Raw genomic sequence first — 26118 nt, 5'->3', positions numbered from 1 at the left:
TCACTGCAACCAGGGAACTCCTTCTAGAAGAACTCCAAAAAACCATTAAGCGAAAATTTGCACTCCAAAACAAAATGTTCTATGAATTTGGAAATAAGGCTTGTAAATTTCTAGCCAGGGCCCTGCAAACTAAAAAAGCGACTCATACCATACACAAAATTGTCACGCCCACAGGGGACTCTATAATTGATGCGAACGTTATAGCTGACCATTTTGTAAAGTATTTTCAATCCCTCTATAACCTACCACAACAACCTCCACCCGACGGTGCCGGCAGCAGACCGGAGTTGATACAAGACTTTCTGTCAAAATTCTCCCCATCCCTTATAGATCCTGCAGACCAGCAAGCGTTGGATTCCCCAATATCTAAGGAAGAAGTGATCTCGGCTCTCCAACAACTTAAAGCGGGTAAAAGCCCAGGCCCAGATGGCCTTTCTGCTGCTTACTACAAAACGTTTTCAGACACCTTGGTCCCCCATTTCCTTACTGCCTTTAATGACCTTTCCTCCTCCACCCAGTCTATCACAGATCTTTTAGAAGCACACATTGCACTAATCCCCAAGCCAGGTAAAGACTGTACGCTAATCCCTAACTATCGCCCTATATCCCTGCTCAATGTAGATATCAAGATTTACGCCAAAATTCTAGCAAACCGCATTATGCCCCTCCTTCAACTCATATCGACCAATCAAGTTGGATTTGTCCCTGGAAGAGAAGCCAGGGACAACACCACAAAAACCTTAAACTTACATCATTGGCTAACCACATCCCAGAGCAAAGGCTTCTTCCTATCCTTAGATGCAGAGAAGGCGTTCGATAGGGTGGCATGGGACTATATGTTACCGGTCTTAATACACCTCGGTATTCCCCCACGATTAGTCCATATGATATCTATTCTATACTCCACTCCCACCGCTCGTATACGAGTAAACGGCTTCTCCATCACAAACGGCACACGCCAGGGCTGCCCTCTTTTGCCGCTCATTTTTGTCTTGACAGTGGAACCATTACTTCGCATAATTAGAGAAAATCCAAACATCAAAGGAATTGACCTTAACCATGCCCAATATAAAATTGTCGCATATGCGGACGACATCCTGTTATCCCTTTCAGACCCCATCACCTCCCTCCTGAACCTATTGAAAGATCTTGATGCTTTCCATAGGATTTCCAACTTCAAAAATAACTTTGAAAAGTCAAAAGCCCTAAACGTCTCTCTACCCGAAACCACTGTATCGCAATGTCGCCTCACTTTCCCCTTTTGCTGGGAAAGTAACGCCTTAACCTACTTGGGCATTAAGATCCCCACCGACCTCTCCCGTTTATACGATATCAACTTTGCCGCAGCGCTTCGAAGACTTCAAACGGACCTTCTGAAATGCCACAAAGGCCCCTTTTCATGGTTTCGGCAGAATAGCCATTCTAAAAATGAATATCCTTCCAAACTACTGTATTTGATACAAGCTATTGCGATAGCTATCCCCAAATCCTTTTTTTAACACTTATAAGAACATATGTTGAAATTTTCTCTGGTCCCACCGCTCTCCCCGACTGAGTTGGGCTAAACTTATCCTCCCCTAAACATTGTGGAGGCCTGGGAGTACCAGATCTCCACACCTATTATAATGCAAATTTCCTTGCCAGAATCGTAGATTGGCACATTCATCACGACAACAAAGCCTGGATACAATTAGAAAACGCACACGCACATATGGTGGTCATGTCCCCATATCCAGAACTTCTGGACCCGGGTACATAGCATAGCCAGCTCCATTACTGACCTCCCTATTGAATTTACAGCTGCTCGCATGCTCCTACACCATACTTCAATTCCAAACCGCTCCTATACGCACTCACTAGGCTTGCATCTACTCAACGCTGCCAAACTTTGCATTCCTATTCATTGGGGATCTCCCACTGTCCCCTCCACCACTAAATGGTTACAAAAGGTGGCAAAGATAGCTGAGACGGAGGAACTCATTTGCATTGCTAAAGACGCCCCACATAAATTCGCACAGATCTGGGATAGATGGATAACTTTTCAAAGCAGCAACCCCTTGAACTCCGGGGCCAACTTGTCTTGTCCTATACTTAATGGGGAATCACCTGTCTGATCTAGAAAACTCCCCCGCCCCGACTCACACCGACCGCTCGGCCCCAGGTTGTTATTTCAGCTAGGCTGCTAGGCTGCTTTATCGATCCCACCCTCCATTCTGCACATAGACAAATGGGGGAGCCCGGAGAGAAAACCCCCCTTTCTAACCTATGTACCCGCTATCTACCTCCCATCCCCTCTTTTGCTGTTCCCCCGTCCTTACTCTTTCCTTCTTTCTTTTTGAGTTTGCTATCCCCCCGCACGGGGGTTAGACCTTCGACATTGACACAGACACCCATCCCCAAGGACGGTTGCCAGCTTCTTACTGACGGAGTGAACCCCTTCCCGGCCCTCTACGCCTCTCTTCTGGCTGCAGTTTTACCGCCCACCCACCACTTCCCTCCATCATACTCCAGGGAAATAGCCCGACAGCCCGATTGCTATGGATGACTGAACATCCCCAAGATGAACAATTTGCCGGTGATCAGCTACCCCCCCGACACTCATTGTGATTACAATCTTAAAGAGGAAATGGATAGGAGTTGAGACGTAGGGGTCGTAGCACTGTGTTAAGCTTGAACAGGAGATGCTGGGAAGGTCTCACCTCCGTGTTCCACTTCAAAACTAAGCTCTCTCCGACTGTTCACCTGTTCTAGTACTTGCATTGTTATTGCCTGTGATATCGACTTGTACTTTATTTATGTAGTACATCAAGTCTTGCTTGTTACATTTTTTTCTTTGAAACTAAATAAACATTTTATGGGAAAAAAAAAAAGAAAACGCACACGCTCGGTTCCCAATATCTCATTTAGCATGGATCTCTACACAAGCTACCCCCCTATCTTGCTCACAACATCCCTTGATAGGACCCACCATTCGTGGATTCAGACAAACACGCAAATCCCTTCGTATTGATCAGCCACACGGACCGATGACTCCTCTATCCCTTAACCCAGACTTTCCCCCTGACATCCTAAATACTAGCAACAGAGACACTTCAGACTAGCAAATACAGAGCCCATCAATTTTTCGCACATGGGACCCTGTTGTCACACCCCGCAATGACCGAAAGATTCCCTGAACTACATCTACCCTTTTTTAAATTGCTTCAAATTCGACACTTCTTTATTTCAAGACAACCACTGTCACGTTGGCATAGAGCTCTCACTCCATTTGAATCCCTATGCTCCAGTCTGGAACCACAAAAACATCTGATCTCACTTATAGTGAAACTGCTAACCTCTAACATTACTTCACAGAAGCCCATCATACAGCACTGGGAAACTGACCTTAACTCCACCTTAACAGATCAATGGGCCCTGATATACGAACACATGCATAAGAGGACTGGAAATGTTTCGACACAAGAGAATCGATACAAAATTTACTCCAGATGGAACCGCACACCTGACAAAATTCATAAGATCTTCCCTGATACTCTCCCGTCCTGTTGGCGATGCAACGCTGCAGTCGGTAACTTTTTACATATTTGGTGGGATTGCCCTGTGCGCCAACCATTTTGGAAAGAGATTCATAACACCATCATTAGGTCACTACATATCACCCAGAATTCTCCCTTGCCCAATACCTATTACATCACACACCCTTACCCAAAAGAATTTATAAAAAATCGATCATTCCGTTCATGACTAATGCAGCCACTCAATGTATTACTCGCCATTGGCGATCAGTGACACCTCTGTCGGTTGAGGAATGGTATCGACAACTTGATAAGATAGAAGAGATGGAAAGACTAGTCCATCAAGCTCATGACACACACGATAAATTCTCCCACACATGGGCGTGCTGGAGACACTTCCGAACTCTCATACCCCCCCATCACCACGACCACAGCTATTCACCCTACATGTATACTGGACCATGTGTCCTCTTCAACGCCCCAATGACCGTCATCCTTATACCAGTCCCTACCATCCTTTCCTTAATCCCCACTCCCAAGTCTCCCCTTAGGAATGTCTATTACTTACCACCTTATCCTACCTTTTTTTTATTCCATTTCACACACGCGTTTACACTACTTGAATAACCCTATATCACCCCACCCCCACCCTTATGGGCACTCAGGTGCCCCCCTTTCATCTCCTACACACTCCTATAACTTTTTTTATCAATTGTAAATAATTCACTCATTGGCTCTTATGATGTCTCCCCCACCATCACACACTATATGTGATAGTCCTCACCCATCCAAAGCGAGATCCCTTTTGGGGTGGATGGCTGCTACGGAGACTTGATAGGAGCTCTAAGAGCCCTCGACTTCCATAATATATCTCTTTCTCTCTCATCATCTATTCGATGTTTAAATGGATACTTCCCTTGGAGCTTACTATCCTCTGATGGCCCACATTAGACACAAAATTGAGAAATGGACTTATGCTGGGTTTTATAGGCACCTGAACCTTATGTTGGTTTTCTCAATCAGTTCCTATATACAACTTTTCAACTGCTACCTGCAGAAGATTCAGTGCTTGATTACTTTTGTATACACATTTGCTTTCATTGTATATCCTACGTAATTGAGTACTAATAGTTTGCCAAGTTAGTTTCTGTTTAATGGATCTAAACTGAACTGCATTTCCCTTGCAATGTACATTCACTATTATATCCTGCTGTACGTACTTATGTTGCTTGTATTTTTCTTTCTTGATGCTTTATAAACTTTACTTGGAAAAAAAACCAAAAAAAAAAAACCTATGCACCCTTAAGGTTAAACGGTTTCTCTTCAAGTCTCATTGTGTGGCCTCATGTCCCCTTACACTCTCTGGGACTGAAAAGTTTCATACTTACGCTGGGATCACCACTGCAATATTTGTATATCTACTCTCAAGTGTCTCTTCTTCACTGAGAATAAGTTTAGCACTTGTAGTCTTTCCACATAATTGAGGTACTCCAGTCCCCATATTAATTTAGTTGCCCTTCTCTGGACTCTCTCCAGCACATCCGTTTAGAAGATTGGTGACCAGAACTAGACAGAATACTCCAGGATAAGGCCAAAACAGGGTTTTATAAAGTGGAAGATTGTCTTATCCCTGGAGTAAATTCCCATTTTATTGCATGCCAATATTCTGCTGGCTTTCATAGTCCCAGCTTATGGGCGCTAAACACGAAGCTCCCTCCTGCTCCAGCCATCCGAGGTTCTACTGCTGATTGTACCCCAATTCCTTGTCCTGTTTGGCTGCCGCAAAAAGAAGAATGTCCCAATGGGAATGGCCTGCCGGGACCTCCGGAGCCAATTCATTGCAAGTGGGCAGGCCTAGGCCTGGAATACCCTGAGGCGGTTGCAGCCATATTTACCAAATTTGCTGGCCTGCTAGATTGTGTGTGGGTTGTTCTCTACAGCCACTAAGATCAAAAGTGACATTAAATCTGATGTCCAAAATGTGTGATCCCGCATAGAAGCCATAGGACTCAAACTAGATTCCAATATTGCTAACCAACCAAAATACAGATCGTATCCAAGATCTCCAAATCAAACTTTAGTCAGCCTTATCTAAAATAGATGATCTTGTAAACAGAAACCGGAGATTCAGGTGGGTTCCTGGAATCTTTTAAAGATGTTCCAGTGGCAGTATGTTCCTATAAGGACCTTATTCTGGATGTCCCGCAGCACAGGATAGAGCTGGACCGGGCGAATAGGGCCCTTGGACCCCCACAACAAGATGGCCACCCGAGGGATATTGTGGTTATATCTCATTTCTTTGTTATGAAGGAAGTGATGCGTAGATCCCACACTATTCCCAAGCTATCTAAACAATGTCATGAGATCCAAGTATTTGCTTACATCTCCCCTTCTACAATCCAGGAGGTGCAGGTCATTCAAGCTCCTGCTTACAGTTCTGCTGCAGAAGGACATTAAATACTGGTGGCTTTTCCCCTTCAATCTGAAGTTCCTCTTCAAAAATAAAGCTCACACATTCGCTACATTGGCTGAAGGTGAACGTCTTCTGTTAAAGCTTGGATTACTACGTCAAGAACCATCCTCTCCTCATTCCAGCCCAGCTATTGGTAACTCGAAAGGACAGCTTTGTCAAGTTCCTTGACCCCAGTGTGGGAAAATTCCAAATCCAAGAAAGCAAAGGATCCCCTTCCACCCTGATATATTCTAAGAATTTCTGTACATGTATCTTTATGTTTCCTTGGAGGGTTACACCTCCCCCCTCCAATGACTATCCATCAAACTGCCCACTTGCTCATATAATTTTTTTTTTTTTTAGTCTTTCCTTGGGAAGTTGCCTCCACCTTTTGTGTGCATCTCCTTGGGTGTTCTCTTTCTACTTTAGGTTAACTCTACCTTTTGTGAATTGTTGGTTTATGGGGAAGCTGTATTTACTCCCCACACACTGTTGGTATCTTATTGTAGGTTATATACGCGACACTATAAAAGTCCCAGAATCAAGCTGGTTATTTCCCTACCTCCTCCTCCCATTCCCAGTCCCCTAGATCATCTACCTTTCCTCATTCACCTATTCTACCTTTTCTGCCCAATTCCTTTCCAGCTCTTACCCTCCCCTGGACCCTTTCTCCCATGGTGCCTTTATTTTAAAGTATTACTGCCAATCACATGCACTACTCAGTTTTCTTAGAGTGCATTTAATTCAATGTTGGCTCTTGGCCTGTGTTTTTGTGGTTTTAATAAATTTTGGTTGAGTCACACGGCTGAAGCTTCATAACCAAAATAAATGCTTTATTAAGCGATCAATCTAAAGGAGATCCCCGTCTTAGCCTGTTTACAGACAATATTTCTAGCACTAAAATGCCTGAAAACTGCCTCCCCAGTGTGAAAGCTTGAATGCTTTGACACTGGGATGGTGCGCCTGCAGGATGTTAGCAAAAGCCCTCCAAGCAACATCTTTGGAGCAGTTTGGGAGCGCTGTGTAATGTTCTGCTAATTTAAATGAATGAGCAGCACTTCGGAAGTGCTTTGGCATGGGCAGTTTTTACCCCTTCTTCGGCCGCTAGAGGGGGTTAAAAGTGTCCCGCTAATGGCCAAAAAGCACTAAAGCAGCACAGCTACAGTGTGAAAGTAGCCTTACAAAAAAAAAAAAAAAAAAAAAAAAAAAAAAACTGGGACAAAGACAATGCTCGGGAAGACTTCCTGCTGTTGCTGGACCTTCTGAAAGCATTTGACTAGGTTTCTTGGCACTACCTTTTTCAATTCTTAAACGTTGGGGATTTAGTTATCCCCACTCCACACACAGAGCTTTCTTTTGGTGGTATTTGATCATCTCTGCATTTTATTTTATTTTCGCTAGAACCAAAAAAAAAAAAAAAAAATGCAAAATTTTTGAAAAAAAAAAAAAAAAAAAAAACACCACAATATTTTGTACTTTTTGCTGTAATACCACATTGTTGGGACCATTGCCATTTATACAGCAATTGGTGCTTAAAACAAAAAAAAAAAAAAAAAAAAAAAAAAAAAAAAGACACCGATTACCGTGTAAATGTCACTGGCAAGGAAGGGTTAACACTAGGGGGTGATCAAGGGGTTAACTGTGTTTCCTGTGTGTGTGTTCCAACTGTGGGGGATGGGACTGACTATAAGATGAGAGATTGTGGTTCCCAGCTCGTAGGAACTGACAATCTCTTCCCCCCTCTCCTCACAGAACTGGGATGTGTGTGTTTACAAACACACCCACATGCCCCTGTTCTGCTTCTCATGCCCACAATCGTTCGTGGCCGGCGGAGTATTCCAGAGGCTTGGCAGACATTCCTTATGCCAAATATTAAAGTGGAAACCAATATTAAAGTTATGATGAGACGATATGTGGTTCCTTCCAGACTGGCTAAGCTCTAGCCTATGGCCTCTCCCCTATGTTATAGAGCAGTATTCAATTAGGGGACCTCCAGCTGTTGCAGAACTACAAGTCCCATGAGGCATAGCAAGACTGACAGCCACAAGCATGAAACCCAAAGGCAGAGGCATGACGGGACTTGTAGTTTTGCAACAGCTGGAGGTCCGCTAATTGCATATCCCTGTTATAGAGGGTGTGAACTCTATGGGGACATGGTCCATGTGTGGTGTGATTGCCCTAAAATTAGGGGATTCTGGAACAGAATTTGTTCTATAATCCAGAAGACTGCAGGCCTTTCAGGAAAGAAGTCTCTGCATATTGCAATTCTCAACTTTAGCCGCTAAAAGCATTTTATTTTTTATCTGTGGCCAAACTGACCATTGCTGTGGCCTGGAAATTTTTATTTATTTTTTCCTCAATCCAGATGTCGAAAAGGGAAATGTCCTGGATTATGGCTCAGAAGATGGTTAGTGTGCTTTGGAATTCAGTAAGAAATGTGGGGCCACTTGGGAATGTTGGGAAAACCATGTGCATATTACTTTGGTCTCATAAGTAAATTATCAATTAGCATTCCATGGCTGGGGTACTCTGAACTGGTGACTAGAATCTCATGTCTCCAGACATCTTTGATCGCCTTCTTCCTATTTTTTTCTTTTTCTTTCCATTTCTTGTCCTTCTGAATGTTTGCTCTCTTACATTGAAGTCTGATCTGTCCCCTCCCCAAAGAGATAATGATGTCAGGGCTGTCTTAGCCCTTCCTTCTCTGGGCTGGCTGCTCAGCTGTCAGCCAATTGCCAGCTCTCATCTCTCTCCAGTGTTACCTAGCTGCTCCTGATCCTGCTCGTCTGACCTGCCTACTTAAAGCTGTCCAGCTCACTTCATCTCTGCTTTCGCCTTGGTCACGTCACAAGAAACCATCTCCTGTGTTCCTGTTTAAAGACTGGCTTGCTGACGACATCCCTTCTGGCTCCTTATCTTGTGCTGCTTGTTCCTCTACTTGGATCCCTGACTTCTGGCCTGGCTGATTACCCAATTTGGTTAGTTAACTCTGGCCTGGCTGACTACTCGATCTGGTTACTGGACTATGGCTATGCTTTGAATGTGCTTACTCTATCATTTTATTTTTTATTAACAAGTGTGATTTAATTGTACTTCTCTCTCAGTCTGGTTCATGGTTTCTGACAAATGGATATTTTTATAAGCAAACCATACCCTGGAGCACTGATAGAGGTCTGGTACTTTTTTGGCCTCTCCGGTCCTAGAGTTAGCTCGGAATAGGCCTCAAACATATTATGGTTTACTCAGGTTTGAATATTTGCCACTATGCTAAGATTATCGAGCAGGCCTGGTAATCCTGCTAATGGATTTCTATAGCGTTCAACAGCCATGTGCATGTTTTGTGCTTTGAGATCTGCTATTGACATACAGATATTACTTGTTCCTGAAATTCACGTTTTTGTATATTTTCTAACAACCTTCTTTGTCTTATTTTTTTAGGGATCTTTACTTTATACTTTCCCCAATTGTCTCGAAGATGTGTGTAATATATGTGCAACTAAATGTTCAATAAAAAATGTATTGGAAGCAAAATTCTAGTTACACTAACCGATAACAGTGTTTATGGGAAATCTTCCAGGACGGCAGTTCTGCTTAGGTGTGACGTCCTGGAAGATGCCTGGAGAAAATACCAATTACGCTTACTGGTAATGGTGTTTCTGGGGACCTTCCAGGATGACACACTTAAGTAGGCCTGCCATCCTGGAAGATGACTTAAGTAGTAACTATCCTTAGTGTGTTAAAGCTTTGTGAATGAGCCTATTGTCACAAAGATACTATAATAACATTTTTAAGAACACTAACAATTAGTTAATAAAAATTTGATAGACTTACTTGTTTCCCAGCTTCCTACACCTTTCCATCATTTCAGTTAGCAGAGTCTATCATGCAAAAGAAATAGAGATTCATTATGTAGAAAATATATATCAACCATAAGACATGACTGCCATGCAGTAGTACATAGTAAGCTAATCAATAGATTACATTTACAAAGGAACACCAGGCTTACTCATTTCTGTTATGCTTTTTTGTCTGGTGAAAAATTGTGCTGCTCTTTCATTTTTCCCCCTTCCTTCCCCTAATGTGTGCCTACACATTATCATTCAAAAGCACTGCAGCATGCACACTTCCTGTCTGTAGATATGTCCTACAAGATTCATCCAATGACTTTTTGGTCTCCTCTTATCTTCTAGGGGTGTCAGTCACAGCCGCCGTGTCCTGCGTGGTGTACACAAAATCCATGGAGCCATGTGACACCGCTCCTTGTCCCTATATAAGTCACAGCGCAGCGCGTCCCTGGCATTGCTGCCGGAGAGAACGTCGAGTCAACATCTCCAGGAGAAGAAGAACGGAAGGGGGCGGCGGCGACAGAAGACCGTGCCACCGCCTGTAAAAGAGCTATAAGAAGGTGCGGTGGCCCGGCAGAAGAACCGAAGAGGGGGGACAAGACCCCCGAAGTCGGAAGAAGAGGCTGCGGCGACGAAGAAGAATGCCGGGCTCCTCCGCTAGTAAAAGAGCTACAAGAAGATAGCGGAGGAGTCCGGCGAGAAGACCCCCGGAGCTGTGCAATAAATTATTTTATCTTGTGCGTTGTGTTTTTTTTGTACTTTATTTTACAGGTGAATGGGTAGGGGTACATTGTACCCAATACTCATTCACATAGGGTGGGGGGCCGGTATCCGGGGGCCCCCTTATTAAAGGGGGATCCCGGATTCCAATAAGCCCCCCGCCTGCAGACCCCGACAACCAACGGCCAGGGTTGTCGGGAAGAGGCCCTTGTCCTCATCAACATGGGGACAAGGTGCTTTGGGGTGCATAGGCACCCCCTATGTTGAGGGCACGCGGCCTGGTACGGCTCAGGAGGGGGGCGCTCGCTCTCCCCTCCTTTCCTGGCCGGCCGGGTAGCGTGCTCGGACAAGGGTCTGGTGTGGACTTTAGGGGGACCCCACGCCGATTTATTTCGGCGTTGGGGTTCCCCTTTAAGTCCATACCAGGCGGCGGGGCCAGCGCCATCTCCTTCGCGGGCCCCGCCTACCTGGAGACGTGCTCGAAATGAGCGGACTTTCCTCCGCGTGTGTGGGCGAGTCCGTTCAGTTCAAAAGTAGGGCGGATTGTACGGCGGACTTAGTATGCCGTATTAGTCCGCTGAAAAAGTGCCGTGTGTGGGCAAGTAGCCCATTCGGAAAGTCCGCCAGACTAAGTACGTCGGACAGACGGCTACGTGTGTACGCGGCTTTACAGCAATGGAGCAAAGGATGACAGCCCTAGAGGGTACCTAGGACTCACATAGACACAGTCGTGGCTCTGCAACTACATTTAGAAGACCTGCAGCAACAACTTGCGGCTCTGAGGCCTCCCGGGAACTACAGGTGTAGAACCTGCTTGATACGGTCACAACTATCCTGTACAAAGTAATGAGCTCTCCCCCTTCCTGTTAACTTTTGACAGGGTACATAGAGTCCTGGGACCCAGATCCATTGATTCAAAAAAGCAAGGTCCTCCGCCACCGGCACCATTACACTCAAGAGGCCATTCTCTGTAAGCCCTGACCGGCCAGCTCTGTGGACTTTGATGATGCAACCTCTTGAGGGCAACTCTGCAACAATGGGCCGTAATATGCCCTGCCCTAGACCTGGTGTGCCAAGCTTGCCCCCACTTACCGACGGGGCCTTTGGCTATCGGTCATGTTCTACAAGGGCTTGGCTTAGTTTAGTTTGCACTCTGTACACTAGCAGACTTGTCTGCCATAACTGCTAATTTTCTGGAGATTTGAACTTCCTTCCTCCAGTTCCTGCTAAGTAATATGTAGTGTTTTGTGTCATGTTTACTTGGTAGTAGGCTTCCTTGGTACACCATTTGTAGCTCTCCCTGCACACTGGACAATCTCGCTCATCATGCAACTCAGAGGGCTGACTGCAGATGGGGTGTGAGGTCCGTTGCCACAAATTGAAAAGGAGACCATGCCCTCTGAAAAGCATTGTCCAGTGTGGTGTTGGCTGCACTCGGGCTTGGAGATCTCCTCTGCCTGTTACATCAGCAGACAGCTTTGCCTAGGATATGGTCTGCCGAGGAGGGACGTGAACAGATTATATGCCTGTATCTACGAATGTCTGAGTTTAATGGTTTTAAATTATTTTACACACAAAAAAAAAAAAAAAAGTCAGCTGCACCAGAGCCTGGGCGCTCTTCTTCCCCATTGTGTACCTACAGACTCAACTAGATGACTACCTTGTAGAACTCCAGCAGCCTGTGAGCACAACCCCAAACAGGTAAATATCCTGGACCTGACGACTAAGTTATAATACTGTAAACTCCTCTTGCCTTCTTCCCAGATTTGGCCAGAGAAACTCTGGACCGCAGCAGAGCCCTTAAGCCTCTTTTGGAAAGTATGCGCTCTGAGGGGGATTACCAATCGTTGGGGTTTCCCGGCGTGCTTGATAGCTACTAAAAACAGCCGGTCCCACACACTCCGATTTCCAGAAGACCTTGCTCAGTTTTTGAATGATCTCAACCTACCACCAATGGAGCTCCTGGGTTGGCAAGACTCAGCCCCTCAGTCTGCACCCCTCCCGGATCCCCAATGGCAAAAAACCCTTTTGAAAAAAAGGTGTACTTCAAACCCTGGCTCAAACCAAAAACCTGGATAAACGGTAGCCCGTGAGGCCCATGTACTTTTCTGTTTCCTTTGTTTTGTTTTTTATTTTTTGTATACAGGATCTCAGGGTAATCTAGGGGGTGACCTGCCCTCCAGGGCATCCACAAAAATCTTCAATCAGACTGCCTGGTCGCAAGACTTCCTAAGGCATATCGGACACACCCTCTTTTTGAACTCCTCTCGCATTAGATGAGTAGACCTGCTTGTTTCTGTTAAGTTTATTGTTTGTTTGATCACTGTTTATATGGTTTTATTGTTCTAATGTTCTCTTCAATCCCTTTGGAGCTAACTCTTTCCAGTATCTGTTGACTTTGAGCTGAGTGCTAGCGGAGCATCCTGCTCCGATGTACCTCTCACCTGATACACCCTTTAATCTCCCCCCCGGGTTTGGAGAAAGCAATGGGCCCCTATGTTGTGTTGCATGATCAATATTCAGAGGTCAGGCCAGCTCCCCGCTTTCTCTCTGTCCACAGGGATCAGTGCAATACTCTGTGTGACATACTCAAATCTCCTATGGTTCTCTACCTGAATGATTGTGGTTCTCCTCTTCTCTAACCCCCTCACGTCCATCCCTCACCTAACCCCCCACCCCTTCCTCTATAGTTGGCATGCGTGGTCATCCAAGTTAAAGGGTCTGTTACCGTTGACCTGATGGCCACACTCAAAGTAGTTTCCTATAATGTTCAGGGTTTAAACGTTGCAGCTAAATGGCACCAGATAACCCGCGAACTGCAGAAGTTAGCCTGCTCTGTTGCCTTTCTTCAAGAAACACACTTAACCCGCACAACACCGGTCAGACTGCCCCCCCCCCCCCCCCCCCCAATTCCCTCAGTGGTACTATAGCTTATCGGACACTAATAAAGCAAAAGGTGTGGCCATAGGTTTCAGTGGTAATATTCCTTTTCGACTTACAGACATACAAGTGGATGATCATGGTTGTTTTCTTTATTTGAGGGGCTTTCTTTAAAACACCCAATGCATTTTAGTGAATATTTATTGCCCGAACTGCAACCAACCTACCTTCTTATCCCAGACCCTCACCAGGCTGTCCCAATTTGCTCAGGGGGATAATCATCCTAGCGGGTGACAAATATGCCTCTAGGTCCCATCCTAGACACCTCCCAAGGGCGCTATAGCATTTCATTTAAGCGCCTGACCCAGGTTAAAAAAACAACAAAACTATTGGACCTCCAGCTGATAGATGTGTGGCGCTTGCTCCATCCTCAGGCAATTTTTTTTTTTTTTCACTTCTCTAGCACACACCAAACATACTCCCGAATAGATAAACATCTTTTTTAGATCACCACCTCCGGCTCCTGCAATTTGCGCAAATGGGCACTGCCACCATATCTGATCATGCACCTGTGTCGATGACTGACCATGCCCACCTTGGCTTGCCGCTCTAATAGCTGGAAGCTTAATGACTCCCTACTCTCTAACCCAACAGAGGTATCTGCGCTGTCTTCTCATTTAATACAGTATTTTAAGGAAAGCACACCTTCCGAGACCTCCCCATCCATTGTCTGGGAAGCACACAAGGCCACCATGAGAGGCAGACTTATTGAATTGGGGGCGAGGAAAAAAAAGGGAGCATGGTCAACAAACGAACAGGTGCTGCACCAAATAGACCTCGATAAGCAACATAAGTTATCCCAACACGTGTCCCACCTTAAGGCCCTGACACTGAAACATGAAGAATTAAAAGACCTACTTAACCTTGCAACTAAACGAAAATTCCAACGTTTCTCACAGACACTGTATGAGTGGGGAAATAAACCTAGTAGACAACTGGCGAGATCCCTAAAAGCCAAACGAAATCTTTTATTCCTAAAATAAAACTCCCCAACGGCGATCTTGTGCATGCGACCCCACACATAGCCAAAGCCTTCTGGGACTACTATGCGGACTTGTATAAGGTGTCCAGTGACTCACCCTCCCTGACCCCATGGGGGAGACACGTCCACATGTGGGCTTACTTAAAAGAAGCAAACCTGCCTAAACTTCTGGAATCTGCCCTTAGGGAATTAGAATCAGAATGCTCTGTTGAAGAATTTGAAATGGCCCTGAAGGCCTCCCCCTCGGGGAAGGCCCCTGGTCCGGACGGTTATACTATTCTTTAATATAAAACGTTCAGTAACATCTTACTCCCTCGCCTTACGGCTTATGCTAACTCAGTCTCCCACACCTCGGGACTTCGACCGGAATCACTTACTGCCCACATTACAGTCATTCCTAAGCCGGGTAAGGATCCCGCCCACTGTAGCAGCTACAGACCAATTTCCCTGCTGAATGTGGACGTTAAATTGCATTCCAAAAGGTATGGCTAACCGCCTACTCCCCCTGATACCTAGGTGGGTCTCATCTGACCAGACAGGCTTCATACCTTTTAGAGAGGCCAAAGATAATTCCCTATGGGCAATATCCTTAATCCAATATATACGGAGATGTGCCCAACCCACCCTACGTTTATCTACTGATGCTGAAAAAGCATTTGATAGGGTGGATGGGGGCTTTCTCAAACTCACTCTACGACAGTTTGGCTTGGGCCCTCGAATGTTTTGCCGCATCTCTTCCCTCTACGCCAACCCTACGGCGCAACTCCGCATAAATGGCACTCTGAACGATCCATTTACGCTCTATAATGGGACCAGGCAGGGCTGCCCCCTGCCCCCTCTATTTGCACTCACTTTATAACCATTCCTGGCTACCATTAGACAGAACATTAGCATTCACGGAGTTCAGGTAGGTAACAAGACCCATAAATATGCAGCTTATGCGGATGACATTCTTTTTTTTATCCAACAACTGCACATCTCCCTTCCTAACTTGATGTCTGCTTTCTCTACCTACCAATCGCTGCCCAACTTTAAAATCGACCTCTAAGTCAGAAATCCTGAATGTCAACCTCTCTAGGCAGGAGGAGATGCTATTACGACCTCTCTTCCCTTTAGATGGGTACCCCACTGCATGAAATACCTGGGTATACATCTCGCACCTAGCATCCACTCCCTCTTCAAATATAACTACATCCCATATTAAATAATATTAGAGACTACTTAAGAAAATGGAAAAATCTCTTGCATTTGTTGCTAGGTAAAGTGAACATTATCAAAATGAATGTTTTGCCCTGAGTCCTATGTTCTTTACCACACTACAAACCATGATCTCCTACTTCATCTGGAGGAACAGTCACCCCAGACTCTGGGGGTCTGGTCCTCCCAAACTTTAAGATTACTATGCTGTAACATTAACTAGAATAGTAGAATGGAAATTTGCTGCTACCTCTAAATAATGGGTACATTTGGAACGCTCTTTGTGCTCAGCTGACCTCACGGTTATTCCCCGGTTGCCCCGGTACCAAAGGCACCTAGCGGGCTTAACCTCCTCCCTCACCATCTCAACCCTGGAGATATGGGACGCCCTACATAGAAAGTTTTCTTGGTCCTATGACTCCCCTTGCTACCACTCCTCCGACATACATACTTCCAGGTAGGCTTACTCGATCCGGGCTTTAAGGCCTGGTCTCCGGAAGGCCCCCTCCTATTGCATCATATTCTCCGCGCCAATACTCTTAAACCATTGCCCGAAATCATTGGCTCTAAACCTGTCACATTTTCAGATAAATGGAGATATCTCCAACTTCAACATTTCCTTCAAACCTTGCCCCAACCGCTGAGAGGGATACAAGATTTAAAATGCATTGAAGAAGTTTTCAGACTGAAAGATCCCCCCCCTTACACTGCATTTCAACTTTCTACAGAGCCCTCAAACTCCAAATGGAAGAACCTCCAGCATTTCTGGCTAAATGGGGATCTGACCTGAAAACCAACCTTCCGAAACACCAGAGAGAAAAATGTTTTACGACTAACACATATAACGTCTCTCGCTTCAAAAATGGCAGAGGTCAATTATAAACTACTCACCAGATGGCACTACAAACCATCAAAGCTACATCGGATGTTCCCCGTTAATTCCCCATTGTGTTGGAGGAATTGTGGTAACACGGCAACCCACGCGCACATCTGGTGGTCATGTCCACTTATTCGCCCCTTCTGGTTCTCGGTGCTCCAGCTTATACAGCGAATCTCAGGCGTTAGCCTCCCTAAGGACCCCTGGACTGTCCTTTTCCACGCAACCAAGGAGCCCATTGGAACTTATAAAAGCTCACTCGTACCACACCTACTCAACCACAGCCAAGGCCTTAATACCCTCCCTCTGGGGGCAACCCAGGATTCCTTCAATGAAAACCTGGATGGAAAAAGTTGTGGAAGTCCATCTTATGGAGGACATAACCCATCGCAACAGGAACACCTCCCAGCGCCACACTGTAACCTGGACCCCGTGGATGGAATTTACATCCACCCCTTTCTACAAAGAACTTATCACTTGAATACACGGAGACAGTGGCCTCCTCCCCTAAGAGGCTCATCTGGCAGCCTTTCACTGAACAATTGATCCTTGCACAGTTCAGATTGATCTTTATTTCTTTGAGACCCGTATGATATAGTCAAAGGTTTTTCTGTATTGATACCATGCATGCCAACGCCCCCCCCCCCCCCTTCTACCCCTTTATTTATGAACCCTTACTTTCCCTTGCTTCTCTTCTTTCTCTCCTTGGTTCCACTCATGCATTTCTAGAAGCTTAGAAAAAGAAGAGAACTGCGCAATCCCTAATACTTCTATTAGGATGTAAACCACTCTACCTTAAAGAAGTGTATCTTGTGATCTATTATTCTAACACACCAAACTAATGACTAAATAAACCATAAGGCATTACTTATAACTAAATACAGTAAACATATATATTGCCCCTCATAGGTTATGAACCAAAAGGAAAAAATGTACAATTCTAAGTCAGCGATTCAAAAACAAGAAACATATAAAGTAGAATCAAACAGTACTGAAAATGTATGTGATAACATAAAGTCCATTAAAAGTCCAACTGGAGAAACACCCTGTGTAGAAGGGATCTATTCAATCGTAAAACTTTTCAATCAACGTGAAGTAAAACCAGGTGCACCTCCACCAGACAAGTAATAATAGCCCCTTACCAGACGTCCCGGTAGGGAGCGCTTAATTCACGTCGTCTGGGGTATGACCCCAGACGTCTGGGGTATTACCCCAGACGACGTGAATTTTTCACGAAACGCGTTGGGTGGCGTGACACGCTGACTTGCCTCATGTGAACTGGTACCAGAAGGGATATCGATTGGTGTTCGCGATCGGCCGATGCTTGCCCAGTTTGATGATATGCCCGATGTTCTTTCATGTTTGTAAGTGCATCTCTTGTTTTATATTTTTGTTTTAATAAATGATTTTACACTATTTGGAGCATCTTTTCCTCCCTATGGTGAACCTTCCTTGATCCTACAATGCTACACATCTGAGTCCCGCTTCAAACAGCGTTTTCCCCTGCTGGATGGTTTATGACTGGCGTATCTCCTAACCTGCCCTACGTAAAAGTGTTCCATTTGGAGGGCTCAAGTTTGATCCATCTTCAGACCCATTTTGTGATTAAGCGCTCCCTACCGGGACGTCTGGTAAGGGGCTATTATTACTTGTCTGGTGGAGGTGCACCTGGTTTTACTTCACGTTGATTGAAAAGTTTTACGATTGAATAGATCCCTTCTACACAGGGTGTTTCTCCAGTTGGACTTTTAATGGACTTTATGTTATCACATACATTTTCAGTACTGTTTGATTCTACTTTATATGTTTCTTGTTTTTGAATCGCTGACTTAGAATTGTACATTTTTTCCTTTTGGTTCATAACCTATGAGGGGCAATATATATGTTTACTGTATTTAGTTATAAGTAATGCCTTATGGTTTATTTAGTCATTAGTTTGGTGTGTTAGAATAATAGATCACAAGATACACTTCTTTAAGGTAGAGTGGTTTACATCCTAATAGAAGTATTAGGGATTGCGCAGTTCTCTTCTTTTTCTTTGTTTTTTATGTATATTTCACTTTGGGTATATATTAGAATTGCTGCATCACACATTTTCGTTAAGTATACACTGTAGCGCAGATTTCCTCTTCCTTTTTTCTCATTTCTACAAGCTTGTATCCCCATTAGGGTACATACCCTGACTCTACCAATGCATTTTGCGCATTTGAGGGTCTTATGTGCGTAGAATCCTATATCTATCACAATAGACCTCTAGAGGTGGTACTCTGCTTGGATAGACCGTTAAAACTTTTTCTGTGGTATTGCTTGGACCATGTTACATGTTGTATGTTCACTTTTTGTCTGTCACTTTTTAATTCAATAAAAATGTATTAAACAATAGAAATGAAAGGCAAAACATTTCTGTATACAAATAAAAAAATTATTAATATAAAAAAAAAAAAAAAAAAAACTCCTCTTGCCTTATCTTGGCCCTTATATGGTTAAAAATGTTTAATGAGAAGACCGCTTTAGATAAAGCTGACCACGCACAAATGTTATACCAAATGCTGTTATTTTGAGGGGGCGGGGGGAATGATCATTGGTGGCAATTGCCAATTCCCAGGCTCACACAAATTAGGTCTAATCTATTCTCATACCAGCAGAGGTAGTCTTCCACAAGCGAGATGACACTCTTTCTGCTCATTTTATAGTGATTTATATCAGAGTAAAGTCGATTATCTGATGGCCCAACTTAGGGAATTGTTAGCTCCCCTACAGTTACCATCTCACTCTTCCACTTATCAAAGGTGTCTTAATGCCCATCTAACGCTGGCGGAGTTAACTAAGGTGGTCACAGATTCACCAAATTGTAGGGCTCCAGACATATGGTAACTTTTTTGCCAACATTGATAAAAGGTCCTTAAAGAGGGATTCCACCTACAAAAAAAATATTAAAAGCCAGCAGCTATAAATACTACAGCTGCTGACTTTTAATAAATGGACACTCACCTGTCCCGGGTTCCAATGCCAGCAGCCGAGGCCGATCGATTGCTCGGCTCTTGGCTGCTGCCGCCACCATTCTTGGATGTGGGAATCAGGAAGTGAAGCGAATCGGCTTCACTTCCCGGTCCCCTACTGCGCATGCGCGAGTCGCGCAGCGCAATAGGAATTGTCCGCGCTGTCTCTGGGACCCGTGTGTGCCCCAGCAGACAGCGCGGCAGGACAGGAAGAGGCAAAGACTCCCACGGGAGTCTATGCCCGGAAGTGGGTGTAAATACCGGTCTTTGACAGGTATCTCCACCCCCCTGAAAGGTGCCAATTGTGACACCGGAGGGGGGGAGGGTTCCAATCAGCGGAAGTTCCACTTTAGGGTGGAACCCCGCTTTAACCACTTCAGCCCCGGACCAATTGTCAGCCTAAGGACCAGAGGTCTTTTTTACAATTTTGCACTGCACTACTTTAACTGGTAATTGAATGAATAATTGTATAGCGCACAATGCGAACTGAATCGCCTCTAGGCCTCTAATTGCGCGGTCTAATTGTGCGGTCATGCAATGTTGTACCCAAACGAAATGTGTGTCTTTTTCTTCCCACAAATAGAGCTTTCTTTTGATGGTATTTGATTGCTTCTGCGATATTTATTTTTTACGATATAAAAAGGAAAGACTGAAAAAAAAAAAAAAAAAAAAAATGATATTTTCTACTTTGTTATAAGAAAAATCGAATGAACTAAATTTTAGTCATACATTTAGGCCAAAATATTTTCAGCCACATGTCTTTAGTAAAAAAAAATATCAATAAGCGTATATTTATTGGTTTGCGCAAAAGTTATAGTGTCTACAAACTAGAGTACATTTTCTGGAATGTACACAGCTTTTAATTTATGACTGCCTATCTGATTTCTTGAGGTGCTAAAATGGCAGGGCAGTACAACCCCCCCCCCCCCCCAAATGACCCCATTTTGGAAAGTAGACACCCCAAGGAAATTGCTGAGAGGCATGTTGAGCCCATTGAATATTTTTTTTTTTGTCCCAAGTGATTGAATAATGACACAGAAAAATAAAAATAAAAAAAAGTTTACAAAAAGTTGTCACTAAATGATATAATGCTCACACATGCCATAGTTATATGTGGAATTGCACCCCAAAATATATACTGCTGCTTCTCCTGAGTACGGGGATCCCACATATGTGGGACTTTTTGGGAGTCTAGCTGTGTATGGCACCCCGAAAACCAATCAACGCCTTCAGGATTTCTAAGGGTACAAATGTTTGATTTCACCCCTCACTACCTATCGCAGTTTTGAAGGCCATAAAATGCCAAAATAGCACAACCCCCCCCAAATGACCCCATTTTGGAAAGTAGACAACCCAAGCTATTTACTGAGAGGCATGTTGAGTCCAAGAAATATTTTATATTTTGCCACAAGTTGCAGGAATATTACATATTTTTTATTTTTTTGCACAAAGTTGTCACTAAATGATATATTGCTCACACATGTTATGGGCATAAGTGAAATTACACCCCAAAATATAGTCTGCTGCTTCTCATGAGTACGGGGATACCACATGTGGGGGACTTTTTGGGAGCCTAGCCACGTAAGGGACCCCGAAAACCAAGCACTGCCTTCAGGATTTAAATATAAAACGCTACCAAAAAAAACTGTTAGCGATCGCAGGGATCAGGCCTGACTCTGCGAACGCTGCAGTTATGTGTTTAGTGTTTTTTAAGTGACAGTGATCGATCGATACTGCACTTGGGTGGGCTGGGCGGAGTGGCTAAACGCAGGTGCTAGCAGGTATCTGGGCTGAATCCCGCTAACAATGCCTTTTTTTCCAACCCTAAACTGCTGGGGACGCTATATAAAAACCTGACGGGGAACCTAAATAACCAACTGGCTAACCAGCGTCACCAGTGGCACTTATATGGTGATCGCTGGTGAAAGGGTTAACTAGGGGCAATCAGGGGGTTAAAACCATTATTGGGTAGTATATGGGGGTACCTAATGCTATAAAAACCTGGCGGTGAACCTAAAAAACTAACTAGCTACCTAGCGGCACCAGTGACACTAATGCAGCGATCAGAAAAACGATTCCTTAGTGACACTGGCAAAAGGGGGTGAAAGGGTTAACTCTAGGGGCAATCGGGGGTTAAACCTTTATGGGGGGGGGGGGGGGGTAGGGGGCTACCCTGGACCTAACACTAACTGCCCTGACAGTTTTTACGGTCACAACTGACACTAAATGCAGTGATCCGTAAATAAATGTTCACTGCAATCAGTGACACTGTGACTGGGAGGAGGGGGGGGCGGGGGGGATTTGTGTGCCTATGTGTACCTACATGTCAGTGCACTTACTTTCTGTGTTCTCCTCGCAGTCCGGTCAAAAAGACCGCCCCGAGGAGAATGACCACTTCCCCCCTGCCTGTGTTTACAATACACAGCGGGGGAAGATTCTCATTCGCCAGGATCCCGGATCGCTCCTGCAGCCAAACGGACCGCCAGATCCAGCAGGAGATGGTCCGATCAGACCCCCTACCCGCTGGAAGGCAAGCACGTACATGTACGTGCTTGTGCCTGTACATGCCATTCTGCTGGCGTACATTGCCATGCAGCGGTCCTTAAGTGGTTAATCAGATGTATGACTCCTTGAGACTTCCTGAGTCTATGAACGATGCCTGTATAATAATATTGCCAAAACCAGGTAAAGACCAGATGGCCCCAGAGTCATATCATCCTCTCCACATCATCTAACTAGTATGTAAACATTTTAGCTAGAGTCTTAGCTACCAGACCAAATAGCGTATGCAGAGATTGATGCATCCCAATCATCCCTGTCTGGCTTCACCCCAGCTATGTCTACAACAATAAAACTTAGAGACTTTTCCTTAAAGTGGTGTTGCCACCAAAAATATAACCTAAGTTGTATGTGCAGCAAAGGGTCTTAATAAAATTAATTGGCTAATAAAAAATGTTTTACTTACCTATTTCTTGCGGTTGCTAGGTGGTCCCACGAAATCTGCCTCTTCCATTGCCCGGGCTAAAAACATCACTTCCCTCGGCAGCCCGGCTCGCTAAGGCTCCTGGGAGAAGTGTGTCACCATTTCCCAGGATGCCTTGGGCATCACCGAGGGCTACAATCGCGTTATTTCGAAACCGGAAGTGACACGATTGCATGTGTAATTTGGCGCCATATTTGATTTGGGAATCCCTTTGTTAGCAGAAGACGGCGCTCGATATAGCGCTGACTGCGCATGCGCGAGATGTAATCGAACGGGCGGTGCATGCTGGTCTTTTACCAGCACACTCTCCCGGAAGAGGATGCCTGTGGGCTTCACATGCCCACAGGCAAAATGACAACCGTCAGGAGACGGTTTTATAAAATCGTTTTTAATGACAAAATAGCAGGCTGCTGGATGGAAAAAAAGAAAAAGTAAGTGTTAGATTTAATTATAATAATGATTGTCAGTATGCAAAAAAAAAAAAAAAACGATCAAGACAGTGGAATCCCGCTTTAATCTCCAGCTGTTTTTGGATAATCTGGGGAGTAGGGCTATTTTGCCCCTTAACACTGCCAAGTCAAGGGGACTTGCAGTGCACCCAGAAATTATTCACAGTGCATAACTTTTTACACGTTTCATATTACAGCCTTATTCCAAAATGGATTGAATTAATTATTTTCCTCAAAATTCTACAAACAATACCCCATAACATAGCTTGCACTGTGGTCTGCAAACCAATCTGGGGGCGTCATTAACTTTGTATTGTAACCTGCAGCGGTTCGCAGAGAAAAGATGTGATGCAGGGAATTGGAACTGGAATTGCCCTTGTTCCTGCATCTCAATAGGGGCTCAAAGGTATTCATTTATCCAGAGTTTTTGGATGGAAACTGTCAGTATGCCACAGCATATTGCCTGCAGTTTCCATCCTGTATAATTTACTAAGGAGCCTTTGTTTTTGTTTTTTGTTTTTCTCTTCAAATTAATGATGAAGAAAACTGACCTTCTGATTAACACTCCACAGAAACTGCCCTCCTTAAAATAACAAATGCTTGTACCAACTCACCGCTTCCATCGGTGAGTCGGTCACAGGATCCGCCGGCCCCCGCAAATTACCATAGAGATTTCCGGCAGACCAGATCGTCCCCGGAGTCTCTATGATCGTTCGGAGGCCGGGCGTGATGTTATGACGTCACACCCAGCCTCTGTATTCAAATTAACGGCGCCGATTTGGCTAGGAAGCCAGGATTTTTTTTTTTTATTCTTCCCAGCCTAGAGGTGAGATATGGGGTCTTATTGACCCCATATCTCACTGTAAATATGTCAGATCGTGCCATATTCCTATTACAAGGGATGTTTACATTCCTTGTAATAGGAATAAAAGTCCTAATGTTTTTATTTTATTTTTTAAAGTGTGAAACTAAAAAAATAAAATTAACAATAAAAAAATATATATATATATAAAGCGCCCCTGTCCCCGTGAGCTCGTACACAGAAGCAAACGCATACGTAAGTCGCGCCCACATATGAAAACGGTGTTCAAACCACACGTGAGGTATCGGGCGCGAATGTTAGAGCGAGAGCAATAATTCTAGCTCTAGACCTCTGTAACCCAAAATATGTAACCAGTAAAAAAAAAAAATTAAAGTGTCGCCTATAGGGATTTTTAAAAGTTTGGCGCCATTCCACGAGCGCGTGCAATTTTGAAGCGTGACATGTTGGGTATCTATTTACTTGGCGTATCCTCCTCTTTCACATTATGTAAAAAAATTGGGCCAACTTTACTGTTTTTTTTTTTAAGCATGAAACTTTTTTTCTGAAAAAATTGCTGTACAAATACCGTGCAAGATAAAAAGTTGCAACGACTGTCATTGTATTCTCTAGGGTCTTTGCTAAAAAAAACATATATAATGTTTGGGGGTTCTATGTAATTTTCTAGCAAAAAACTTAAGAATTTTACATGTAGGAGAGAAATGTCAGAATTGGCCCGGGCGCGAAGTGGTTAAATATTTATTTCTTGGACCACCCTAAACAAAATAGGTTGTCTACCTCTGCTAAGAAGCCATGAAAAATGACAATAAAACCAGCAACCTAAACCCTAAACAGCAGCCACAATTGAAATTATTAAAATAAAAAAATAAATAAAAAAATGAATGCATCAGATAAAGAGGGGAAAATAGTTATAATGGACAATGACATGTATGAAAATCCTCAATAATGAAAGGTGTTATTGTAGAATTTCTGCTTCCCTGTTTAAAAAAAATTAACCAAGAATGTTATGTATTAGTGGATGAGGCCCTTAGAGATGGGATAATTGTTAATTAAAAAGAATATAACAGAATATGTAAAAAGGAAATCAAGGATGCAGAAACTCAAAACGAAAGGCATATTGCAAAAGATAGTAGGATGAATCCCCAAAAATTCTTCAAATATATAAATAGTAAATAGGTCAGGTCTGAGCATGTAGGCCCTTGACAAAATAATCTAGAGTGGGTGACTGACAAAGAGAAGGCTAATTTATTAAATACTTCCTTCAGCTCTGTGCATAAGGAGCATGGGGGAGCCCATGTCCATAATGGGGGTGGTAGTGACACAGCCCCAAATCCACAATGGCTCAAAGGCGATATGGTCCAGAAATATTTGGATAGAATAAAAGGTGGCTAAAGCACATGGACCCGATGACATCCACCCACGGATCCTAAAAGAATGGAGCTCTAATTTCAAAGCCATTGTGTCTAATTTTTAGGGACTCAATGACAGGAATAGTATCACTGGATTCGCGCAGGGCCAATGTGCTGTCTATATTTAAAAAGGTCTTTACCGAGTAACTGTAGACCTGTTAGCTTAACTTCTATAGTTGGGAAGATACTGGAGAGATTAATAAAACAAGTTCTTGCAGGAAAAAAAAAAGTTTTAAGCAGCAGACAGCATGGATTCATGAAAGACAGAACTTGTCAGACAAACCCGATTTCTTTTTATGAGGAGGTAAGTAAAACAGTGGACAGAGGGGTGGCGGTGGACATGGTATACTTAGATTTTGAAAAAAAAAGTGTTTGATACAGTTCTGCACACACGGCTCACGTGTAAGGTAAAGTCTACAGGTTTGGAAATATCAGTTTGTAAATGGATAGAAAACTGGTTAAAAGACAGAATTTATAGAGTAGTGGTTAATGATTCTTACTCTGAATGGTCTAAGGTTATCAGTGGTGTACCCCAAGGTTCAGTGTTGGGACCCTTACTTTTTAATATCTTTATAAATGATATGGGGTCTGGGATCAACAGTAACATTTCCGTATTTGCAGATGACACAAAGGTATGCAGTGGAATAACATCCTTACAAGATGTCTCCAATTTACAAGCCAACCTCAATGCTCGTCTAATTGGGCGACTGTGTGGCAGATGAGGTTTAATGTTGATAAATGTAAAGTTATGCACTTGGGGCTAAGAATATGCATGCATCATACATACTAGGGGGGAGTACAATTGGAAGGATCCATAGTGGAAAAGAATTAGGGGGTTTTGGCAGATCATAAGCGCAATAATAGCATGAAATGCCAAGCTGTGGTTTCCAAAGCGAACAAAGTAATTTATTGTATTAAGAGAGGCATGGA

The 26118-nt window shown here is 43.9% G+C and overlaps 1 protein-coding gene across 7 annotated transcripts in view; it reads right to left on the bottom strand.

Moving 5' to 3' along the window:
- VPS35L (VPS35 endosomal protein sorting factor like) overlaps positions 1 to 26118 on the bottom strand; it is a 1440208-nt gene that overhangs the window by 849657 nt on the left and 564433 nt on the right. For all 7 annotated transcript variants that reach the window (XM_077448861.1, XM_077448865.1, XM_077448864.1 and 4 more), the window contains one exon: positions 9799 to 9845. In XM_077448861.1, the coding sequence (XP_077304987.1) occupies positions 9799 to 9845 (47 nt within the window). The remainder of the gene's footprint in view (positions 1 to 9798; positions 9846 to 26118) is intronic.

The sequence above is a fragment of the Lithobates pipiens genome, unplaced genomic scaffold (assembly GCF_037356315.1).
Source record: "Lithobates pipiens isolate NorthernLeopardFrog02 unplaced genomic scaffold, aLitPip1_a1.2 Scaffold_22, whole genome shotgun sequence".
Classification (NCBI taxonomy): Eukaryota; Metazoa; Chordata; class Amphibia; order Anura; family Ranidae; genus Lithobates; species Lithobates pipiens.
Note: the sequence above shows the minus strand (reverse complement) of the source record. Positions and strands in the feature narration are given on the sequence as shown.